The following is an 11,918-nucleotide window of genomic DNA, read 5'->3' as shown; positions in this document are numbered from 1 at the left end:
AAAATCTTTGCCCGTAAATATATATTTAATTTTTTTTCATAAAAAGTCATATTTATATCAAAATATACATATACATCTATTAAATATATATATTTACGGACTATTTGATTTGACACGGCTGGTTTGAGTTGTTGTCCCTTAGCTTAAAACTTAAAACTAGGTCTGGCCCATTTATACTTATTGAATTTCTCAAGTCCACGTTAATACCTTAAGCCCAAATGATTATTTAACTTAATTCCTACTAAAATATTTTCTAGGCCCAAATAAACTTACTTAAGCCCATTCATACTTCAGGTCCAAACATTTATCTGAACCCAAATAATAATTAAGCCAAGTCTAACAACTAAAGCCCAAATAATAACTAAATAATTAAGCCAAGTATAAATTTAACTCTTTGGGCCCTATAGTAGACTTAAGCCCAGAACAAAAAACTTGGACCCTAAACCTATTAGACCCAACCCGGACCAACCTAAGACCCGAACCCGACTCGAACTTAACCCAGACGTGGCCCGCTAAGGCCAAGCCCAAAAACCCAAACCCCAATGATCGAGCCCAGCCCACCCATCTCACCTCACTCTCTCATGCACGGCCCCAAGTCGCCCCTTTCGAGCAGCTCACTACGAGCCTCTAAAACTCCTAGCTCCGGCCACTCGTGGCCGGAGTACAGCCGGCAGGACCACCCCATGGGCAGGTGGTCCTGCCGGTTCAAAATCATCCAGCCATGGCCTACAAGGCTGGGCCGTGGCTCACCAAATAGCAGCTCGCGCATCACTGCTACTGCGCATCGACCTTCCCAACAACCGGCCAGCCATCGGCCCTCTCCGCCCAGCCACTTCCAGCCTACTACCACATCAAGACGTGACCCTAAAGATCCAAAACCAGGCCACTACACCAAGGCCCTTAGCAACTCGAGCCACCAGAACCCAGCAAAACAAACACGAGCCGTGATGCACATGACAGAAAAAAAAACAAACAAACAAAAGAGTGATGCATGAGTCTAAGATATTGGCTTCCAAATCACATACAAATGCATAAACACATAATTTTTGACAGAAAATAAGGATTATATGATTCAATGGGTGAGAAAGGAAAGGAGGAACATGCCTCCTACGCGATTTGGGCGGGGAAGAAAGCGGCACGGCGACTGGATGATCGTAACTATCCAAAAATCTTGATATTTATTCCAAGGATTTGTGAGGTGTGTGAGATTGAAAGGAGGCGGCTAACACTCTGTGTTCTTCAGAATGTGGGTGAGGGAAGTAAACGGGAGAGGTGGAGCATAATTGGGCCCTTAGGGCAATTCAACCCACTTAAAGATTTATTAGTAATGGGCTTAAAAATATAGAATAAAAAAAATATGGGCTTAAGAAGGTAAATAACAGTAGTCCATAAATTTTGGATAATAAAAATTATAATTTTCGAAATAATGCAAGGGTCCAATTTAAAAGTACTCTAAAAGCTTATAAAATGGCCCGATAAGGTGAAAAAATGAACTTTTAAAATATATATATATAATACCTAAAATTTTTATAAAATTAGCCTTAAAATAATTATTTTAGGCTCTTAAAATTCAATGACAAAAATTTAAATAAAAATTTTATCACGGTCGACCACTGCCCAGTCTACGCGCCAAAAAAATATGTTTTCTCAAAAATTCATAACACTTAAAATACCCAAGTTAAAATCCTAAATAAATTTAAAACATCTAATCATGATAAATAAAAGTCATTTAAACCTTTAATTGTCCTAATTATGCATACGGTTAACGCACGAGAAAATTCTAGGCGTTACACTTAAGTTGTATGTGCGTTGGGACATTTTCTAAGTGCAGGGAAGATCCTCGTTAGAGGTAATGCTACGTATGCGTTGCTAGACTCAGGAGCTACGCATTCGTTTATCTCTCAAGAATTTGGTAGGCGGGTAGGCATCATACTTGAGGATGCTGTTATGGGCTATGATGTTACCTTGCCATCTGGCGAGATTCTTAATACCTCTAGTGTACTTAATGGTGTTGAGTTGGAGCTTCAGGGGAATCTGATTAGAGCCGATCTAGTGGTTTTACTGATGTCAGGATTTTATCTCATTCTTGGCATGGATTGGTTATCAGTTAATGGAGTTTCGATAGATTTTTGGAGGCGATCAGTTTCAGTGAATCCGTCAGGCGGAGATTCTTTCATATTCCTTGCAGCTCAGAGCAGTGGTGCTTCGCATATCATATCTTATGTGCGTGCGAAGAAGTTATTGCACAAGGGTTGCCAGAGTTTTCTTGCAAGTTTAGTAGTTGCAGTGGATGAGCCATCTTCTAGATCTATCACAGATGTGGAGATTGTTTGTGACTTTCTGGATGTATTCCCAGATGATGTAGTAGGAATTCCACTAGTCAGAGAGGTGGAGTTCAGCATTGAGCTGTTGCCGGGTACTGTGCCTATCTCTAAGGCACTGTATCATCTTGCCCCCACTGAGATGATAGAGTTGACGGATCAGATACAGGAGCTTCTAAAGAAAGGATTTATTCGCCCCAGTGTGTCACCTTGGGGTGCACCGGTCTTATTTGTGAAGAAGAAAGATGGCAGCATGAGGCTTTGTATTGATTATCGAGAGCTGAACAGAGTCACAGTAAAAAATAAGTATCTACTGCCAAGGATAGAAGATTTGTTTGATCAGTTGTAGGGAGCTTCGGTGTTTTCTAAGATCGATCCGCGATCATGATATCATCAGCTACGAGTAAGAGAGGAGGATGTGTCTAAGACTGTGTTTCAGACATGTTATGGGCATTACGAGTTTATGGTAATGTCGTTTGGCCTGACTAATGCTCTAGCGGTTTTCATGGACCTCATGAACCGAGTCTTTAGGGCGTATCTTGATCAGTTCATCATTATCTTCATTGACGATATCCTGATATATTCGAAGAGCATGGAGGAGCATAGACAGCATTTGCAGACAGCTTTGCAGACATTGAGAGAGAAGAAATTGTATGCGAAATTCAGCAAGTGCGAGTTTTGGCTCGATCAAGTGGCATTTTTAGGCCAAATTTCTTCTAAGGAGGGCATAGCAGTGGATCCATCGAAAGTTGAGGCGGTCCAGAGTTGGGATATTCCGAAAAATGCTTTTGAGATACGCAGTTTCTTGGGTTTAGCCGGTTACTATCGGAAGTTTATCAAGGTTTCTCTTCCATAGCAGTACCCTTGACATCACTGACCAAGAAGAACGCCAAGTATGTTTGGGGTCCCGAGTGTCAGAGGAGCTTTGATCACCTTAAGGAGACACTTACTTCTGCAACAGTGTTAGCGATGACAGTGGATCATGAGGAGTTTGTGGTATACACAGATGCATCTAAGATGGGCTTAGGCGCTGTTCTTATGCAGAGTGTTAGAGTAGGTGCCCGTCGAGCCAATGTATTGGCCGATGGTCCTTGAGAGAACTCTTGTATGAAAATATTTATTTTAATAATATTTGACATTATTTAATTTGGAAAATCTTTATCTGTATACCCATGCAAGCTGCATAGATAAAGCCCTTGAATATACAAATAGTAGAAAGAATGTGAGATGGTCATGTGATGACTATCATGAAACTCATATTTGGAATACTGTATATTCTAAACTGTTTCTAGTCGATTCAGCCGCCATAAAAAAGGATAAAGGCCGCTCGAGCTTGAGACTAGTATTTGCGATATGAGTACCATGTTTCATTGGTAGGGGACATGGAGATGTTCAAGCATGCAAATAGGTGCTCCTTGTAGGGTGCACTGAACAACCCTCCCTAAAGAACTTTCCAAGTGGTTCTCACTTATCGAGTGGAGAAGTCCTAGTTTATGATTGTACACTATTAGTCCTTATGACCCGATACAACATGGAGACTCTATATGCTAGTGCATCATTTTGACTTGTTTACCAACTCAACTGGGGTCATCAAGTGGCAATGTTGGGTGTTGTGACAAAACATATAGGAGTCGATGCATTGTAGTCGGGGATTTATCACATACCTACGGGTATGGATATCCTATGTGATCTCATGCATACGTAGCTTGAAATCTCTGATCAGAGTAGGTGGTAACTAAGAAAGGGGTTTCTTGAATTACACCTTCGATGCAACTACGACATGACATATAGTTATCGATTCAATGACAACTCTCGATAAATCAATGGTTGTCCAATCGGTCGGAATATATGAGTTGAAAGGACCGTACTGTACGCTAACTATAATTGATTGGTTCTTGCAGGCACTATCATTTGATACCTAGGGAGTCATGTAAGCGATGCTGCTAGACATTTCACATGACTGGTTGGGTACTATCAGACTTGAGTTTTCTGACGTTCTTATTATCAAGGTGTTGATCAATAAGAATGGAGCTATTTAGGGTATGCTCATATAAGGGACTTGTTGATCCCGAATCACATGGAGATGTGAACACATTGCTAGTTGTATCAATGAACCATTGAGGGTCACACAATTACTAGCTTTCTAGATCCCGTTGAGATTAAAATTAGTTCAATGTGTTGAACAACTTATAAATGAGTTTATAAGTAAAATAATTAGAAGTTTGACTTCTAAATTGGAGAATGAATGGAAAAATAACTTTTAATTTGTGAATGTGTTCCAAGATTAAAAGTTGACTTAAAATAATTAGTTTGTGAAAATGTTGATTTTCTAAACTATTATTTTGAACTTAATTAATTAATTCAAGAGTTGAATTAATTTAACACTAGTAGACTTTGTAATGTACAAATAATTAAATTAATTCAAGTGTTGAATTAATTAAACATTATTGAGTCTTGTGAAGCTCAAAATTAATATAGTGTTGAATAATTATATACTAGTGGACTTGAATGAGTTCAAGTTAGATTTAATTAATTATTTACACTTAATTGGGATTAAGTTTAATGTTTAATTAAATAAGTTCAAAAATATGTATATATATTATATATTTTTGAAATATATATATATATATATATATATATATATATATTCATGTTATATATATGTGTGATGGAATTTGAAGGGTTGTAAGATTGGATGCAATTTTCCATGCAAGTCTTGCTTCCATGCATGGTTTAATTGTATCCATTTAATCCTTGATCTTTAATATATTATTATGAATAATATATACACACATATACAATTCAATTCCAATTTTGTGGGTGGTGGCCGAACACTATTCTTAAAATTTCTCCAAGTTTTCTTTTCATTTTTGAGGAAGAAAAAAAAGAAAATCTCAATGCAAAATACTCTAAATATTCTAGTGCATATTTAGAGCGGATCTAGATCGTCTACTCGTGGACCTAATTTGAAGGCTTGAAAAGTTGAATCCATTTTGAGCAAGGTGTGCTCTTGGAAGCTTGTAGATAGTGTCTACCACTTCAAGAGCCTAGTTATTCATCAACTTGGTTGCAGGCATAAATCAATCTTTGAGATTGATAGGTAAAACTTCTAAACACCCTATGGTTGTTTGATTTTGAATGCTACACAAGTGCTCGGATCTCTTTTGTTAAAAATTTTAATATTTTCGGTGCGTTTCCGGGCACGAGTTAACCGATCACCTACAGTGGTATCAGAGCCTAGGTTACTCTTTTGTGTAGCATTTGTTTGATACTATGTTGAGGGCAATTTCTAACCGCATGAGAAAATCAAGATCTATCAATTTGGGGCTGTTTTTGGAAAAATCTTTTTATAAAATGTTGCTGCCCATTTCGGGCAGAAGGGGCAGCCCACTTTTAATAAAAAAAATTTAAAAAAATTTGGTTTGGCCAGAATCCGGCGACAGTGCTCCGGCAACGACTATGACGACTTTGGTTTCCAAAAGGTGTTTTGTGATATCCAAGTGTCATAAACCCTAGGTTGTTGAGATTGTAAAAGTTGATATTTTTATGAAAAATTGAAATTTTAAAATTGTGTATTTTCTCATAAAATAAATAATTAAAGTGGACTTTGATTATTTATAGTAAATGGTGATTTATAAAAATTCGATTATAAATAAATTAATTAGAAAGTAAACAAAGGTGTTTGTTTATTTTGTTAATTTAATTTATAATTATGGTGGTTAGTGATTGTACTAAGATATATAATATTTGATCAATTGATTATTGAGATAATTAATTGATGATGTATGATATGTGATATTATGCATGAAGGATGATCAAAAGACCAAGACCAATTTTCTAGGTGTATGCTAGGATATTTTGTGTTGAATGGTTGTAATAATTATCAAATTATAAAGTGGGCTTGGTTTATGGCTCGTTCCCACCCCATGAGATGTATCCCTATTTGCCATGGATATTTTAATGTAAAATATTTGATAATGGAAGTTCAAGATTGGAAGATGGTGGGCCATGATGAATTATGAAGATCCAAGATATGTAAATATTGGAAGCTTATGTAATTGTTGCATTTGCATCCCATGCATTCCCTAGGAATTGGACCTAGGCCCGTGTTTGGCTCACACGGGCCAAATAGTTTTGGGGCGATTGATCATCTTTTGTTAATTTACTGTTTATAATATATGCATGATATATTATAAATAATGAGTATGTGTGTTATTATTTTATAATAACAAAGTTGCATGAATCCGGCAAACATACGATCAAACATGGTGAGTTTTTAAAAATTAACGATGAGACCATTTCAAAATTAAAAACCCTCATTTTGAATTAGATTAAAAATTTATATCAAGCGCGAAAAGGGGAATTATAAATTTGTTTATAATTTACATGTCTTCCATCGACAATGGATGCATGATGAACGTTATCTGTATTCAATGCTCGGCTCATACTATTGGGGGGGCTTGGATGCCGGAAAGCTGTGACATCCATTGACATGGTGATGTCAACTACATGTAACTCCCATGACTTTGGCTCATATTATTGGGGGAACTCATGGCAACCGTCCATTAAGGTTCGATATCGATGGGTAAGGCTTGACACGTAAAGATGAACGACGTCATATTATTGGGTCCTAATCAAGCGTGAGACAAAATTTTACGTAAGGGTTGCATGGAGATGCAATTGGAAACTACCTTTTAAGAATTGTGATTGGCTGATATTATTCGGGATCATAATTGGCTAATTGGACCTTATATACCTAATGAGTAAGGAGTTTCCCGTTTTCACTAGAGGGTAGTGAAAATTCAAAACAGTGGGAGTAAAAATTTATAAAGTTAAAGTCCATACTTTATATCTTATTAAATATTTTTAAAAAATATTCATTGACATTTATCTGTTATTATTTTTCAGTACAAAGTTTTTGACAATGTCATCAATTCGCAATCCGTTATCTGGAATACTCGACAAACATTTACTGACCGGTCCAAATTACCTCGATTGGCTAAAAAATTTGAAAATCGTCTTTAACTCGGAGAGGATTGCATATACACTTAATGAGTCGCCCCCTGATAAGGCTCCGACTGATTGTAGCCCTGAGGAGCTACAAACTTACAAGTATTGGTGTGACCATGACTTGAAAGCCAAGTGTTATATGCAGGCCTCTATGAATGATGAGTTGCAACGGCATTTTGAGATTGCAAAGCATGCTGCTGACATTCATTTTCATCTCAAAGAACTTTTTGGTGAACAAACACGTCCACTTCGACATGCGACAGAAAAGGAAATTATCTCTTTGCGCATGCGAGATGGGGCTTCAGTCCATGAGCATGGTGTGAGGATGATTGGGCTTGTGGAAAAGCTCGTTGGCATGGATCTTGTGTTGCCAGCTGAGTTGACCATAGACGTGTTGCTCTTGTCAGTGCCTAGCTCATTTGATCCTTTTGTGGTGAATTTCAACATGAACAAGTTAGATCCAACCCTTGAGGAGTTGATTAACATGATTGTTACGTTTGAATCCACAATCAAGAAAGAGAAGCCGGTTCTTTATGTGGGAACTTCATCTGGTGCAAAGAACAGACCACGTGGGAAGGGAAAGAAGCATTCCTTCCATGCTCCCAAAAAGAATGTGCCCTTGAAGAGGCAAGCTCCGAGTCCCATTGTGGTAGCCACACCAGTTAAGGCTAACAAGACTAATGAAGTTTGTCATCACTGCAAGAAGTCTGGACATTGGAAGCATAATTGCAAGGAATATCTTGACCAGAATGGTTCTGGAAAAGGTATGTTCTACATTGAAGTGAACATTTCTCTTAATTATTCTTCTTGGGTATTGGATACCCGCTGTGGCTCACATCTCTGTAATGATTTGCAGGTGATGGCAAGAAGTAGGAGACTCAGAGATGGTGAGACCTTCTTGAGGATGGGCAATGGGGCAAGAGTTGCTGCCAAAGCTATTGGAGATGTTTACTTATTGTTGGACAATGATTTTAAGTTAATTTTGAGAGATGTTTTATTTGTACCAGATTTGGTGAAAAACAATGTTTTCATTTCTATGTTAGATAAAGATGGATATTCTTGTTTATTTGGCAAAGGTGTTTGCAATATTTACAAGAATGAATGTTTAATTGGTACAGGACAATTGGAAAACGATCTCTATAATTTAAAATTGAAAGACATTCCTATGTATACTGTCCAAGAGATATCAACAACATTCAAAAGAAAACAAGATACTCTGAATCCAGCACACTTGTGGCATGCTCGATTAGGTCATATATCTTTTAGAAGGATGAACAAGCTAGTGGGAGAAGACATATTTGATATGTCTGATATTAATTCTCTTACTACATGTGAACCCTGTCTAAAAGGAAATATGACCAAAATTCCCTTTCAGGGCCATGTGGAGCGAGCCAAGGAACTGTTGGATTTGATCCATACAGATGTGTGTGGTCCACTTAGCATCACCATTAAGCACGGACATTCTTACTTCATTACCTTTACCGATGACTTCTCTAGGTATGGGTATGTGTATTTGATGAAATACAAATCTGAAACTTTTGAAAAATTCAAAGAATTCGGAAATGAAGTGGAGAAACAGTTGGGACGAAGCATCAAGGCACTTTGATCGGATCGAGGTGATGAATACTTGAGTGCTGAATTCCAAGAGTATCTTAGGGAGAATGAGATTCTCTCCCAGTGGACTCCTCTTGGTACACCTCAGTTGAATGGTGCTTCAGAACATCGTAACCGAACTTTTATGGCCATGGTTTGATATATGATGGGGTTCACGGAGTTGCCGCCATCCTTTTGGGGATATGCTCTTGAAACTACGGCACTGTTGTTGAACAATGTCCATTCAAAGGCAGTTGATAAGACACCATATGAGATATGGATGGGAAAGCCTCCTAAGTATTCTTATCTTAGAATATGGGGGTGCCCTGCTTATGTGAAGCAGATAATGGGAGATAAATTGGATGCTCGATCCATTTTATGCTACTTCGTGGGATATCCAAGGAATTCGGTTGGATATTATTTCTATCATCCCAAAGAAACAAAGGTGTTTGTTTCTAGGAATGCAACCTTCTCGGAGAAGGAATTTCTATTGGATAGAAAATGGAAGATAATAGAACTTGAAGAAGTTCGAGAAACATCTACGATTGTGGAACCCACACCCGAACAGCCAAGAAAGGAGATACAAGCTCCTAAAAGATCCAAAAGGATCTCGAGACCACCTATGAGGTATGGTCTGCTTCTTGAAGAGGGCCAAGATGAGCCTGACCATGGATGTGATCCAAGGACCTTCAAGGAAGCATTGTCTGATGCTGATTCATCCAAGTGGCTTGAAGCTATCGAATCTGAGATTAATTCCATGTATTCGAACCAGGTATGGAATCTTGTGGATCCACCTAAAGGAATTGTTCCTATAGGGTGTAAATAGATTTACAAGAGGAAACTTGGGATGGATGGGAAGGTGGTAACCTTCAAGGCTCGATTGGTAGCAAAAAGTTATACTCAAAGGCAAAGAGTTGACTTTGAAGAAACTTTTTCTCCAGTCGCAATGTTCAAGTTTATAAGGATAATGCTAGCCATTGCCGCATGGTATGACTATGAAATATGGCAGATGGATGTGAAGACAGTTTTTCTTAATGGGGATATTAGGGAAAAAATTTACATGTCTCAACATGAAGGGTTCACATCTATCGAAAGTGAGAATAAAGTATGAAAACTTCAGAGATCTACTTATGGTCTCAAACAGGCATCTAGGAGCTGAAACCTTAGGTTTGATGGTACAATCAAAGAGTTTGGGTTTACTAAGAATCCTGAGGAACCCTGTGTGTATAAGAAGGTCAGTGGGAGTGTTGTGACATTCTTGGTACTTTATGTTGATGACATTCTACTCATTGGAAATGATGTAGGAATGTTGCAATCAACTAAAGTATGATTATCGAGTAAGTTCTCGATGAAGGACTTGGGTGAAGCATCTTTTGTATTGGGAATACAAATCTATCGGGATAGATCGAAAAGATTGCTTGGTCTCACCCAGTCCACATATATTGATACCATCGTGAAGAGGTTCTCGATGGATGAGTCTAAGAGAGGACATCTACCAATGTGTCATGGCGTGTCTCTATCCAAGTCCATGTCTTCCAAGAATGATGCAGAGATAGAGGCGATGACACGCATTCCATATGCATCTGCAATTGGTAGTATCATGTATGCGATGATATCTACACGTCCTGACGTGGCCTTTGCACTTAGTGTTACAAGTAGATATCAATCGAACCCTGGTCTTCCATACTGGAAAGCTGTGAAAGACATTCTCAAGTAATTGAGAAGGACTAAGAATATGTTCTTGGTTTATGGGAGTGGAGAACTAAAATTGGAAGGCTATACCGACTCTAGCTTCCAAAGCGATGTTTATGATTCGAAGTCAACTTCCGGTTTTGTATTCATGATCAATGGTGCTGCTGTTTGTTGGAAGAGTTCCAAGCAAAACAGCACTGCGGATTCAACCACTGAGGCAGAATATATTGCTGCATCAGATGCTGCAAAGGAAGTTGTTTGGATTAGGAGTTTTGTCCATGAGTTGGGCGTTATTCCTAATGGAGTTGATCCAGTCCCGGTGTACTGCGACAACATTGGTGTCGTTGCTCAGGCAAAAGAACCAAGGTCTCATCAGAAATCCAAACATGTACTGAGAAAATACCACATCATTCGGGAGATTGTGGAACGAGGAGATGTCTTGTTAGACAGAGTCGCCTCCGCAGATAATGTTGCTGATCCACTAACAAAGCCTTTACCAGGACCATTGTTCGAAAAGCATCGCGAATCAATGTGTTTGAAGAATATGGGTAGTTGGCTCTAGTGCAAGTGGGAGATTGTTAGAGTAGGTGCCCGTCGAGCCAATATATTGGCCGATGGTCCTTGAGAGAAATCTTTTATGACAATTTTTATTTTAATAATATTTGACATTATTTAATTTGGAAAATCTTTATCTGTATACCCATGCAAGCTGCATAGATAAAGCCCTTGAATATACAAATAGTAGAAATAATGTGAGATGGTCATGTGATGACTATAATGAAACTCATATTTGGAATACTGTATATTCTAAATTGTTCCGAGTCGATTCAGCCATCATAAAAAAGGATAAAGGCCGCTCGAGCTTGAGACTAGTATTTGCGATGTGTACCATGTTTCATTGGTAGGGGACATGGAGATGTCCAAGCATGCAAATAGGTGTTCCTTGTAGAGTGCACTGAACAACCCTCCCTAAAGGACTTTCCAAGTGGTTCTCACTTATCGAGTGGAGAAGTCCTAGTTTATGGTTGTACACCATTAGTCTTTATGACCCGATACAACATGGAGACTCTATATGCTAGTGCTTTATTTTGACTTGTTTACCGACTCAACTGGGGTCATCAGGTGGCAATGTTGGGTGTTGTGACGAAACATATAGGAGTCGATGCATTATAGTCGGGGAATTCACCACATACCTACGGGTATGGATATCCTATGTGATCTCATGCATACGTAGCTTGAAATCTCTGATTGTAATTAAGAAAGGGGTTTCTTGAATTACATCTTCGATGCAACTACGTCATG

General features: G+C 38.4%; 1 protein-coding gene across 1 annotated transcript; it reads left to right on the top strand.

The window, feature by feature from the left end:
- Window positions 1–1,947: 1,947 nt before the first annotated feature.
- Window positions 1,948–2,670, top strand: LOC140862824 (uncharacterized). Its single transcript, XM_073265865.1, has one exon. The coding sequence runs from the start codon at window positions 1,948–1,950 to the stop codon at window positions 2,668–2,670; it is 723 nt and encodes a 240-aa protein (XP_073121966.1).
- Window positions 2,671–11,918: the final 9,248 nt, after the last annotated feature.

Source organism: Henckelia pumila, chromosome 4, assembly GCF_033568475.1.
Source record: "Henckelia pumila isolate YLH828 chromosome 4, ASM3356847v2, whole genome shotgun sequence".
Taxonomy (NCBI): domain Eukaryota; kingdom Viridiplantae; phylum Streptophyta; class Magnoliopsida; order Lamiales; family Gesneriaceae; genus Henckelia; species Henckelia pumila.
The sequence above is the reverse complement of the archived record's forward strand: the minus strand, read 5'-3'. Positions and strand labels throughout refer to the sequence as shown.

Bases quoted from the DNA above. Each gene is read 5' to 3' on its own strand.
- LOC140862824 (XM_073265865.1), top strand. From the start codon at position 1,948: ATGGGCTATGATGTTACCTTGCCATCTGGCGAGATTCTTAATACCTCT.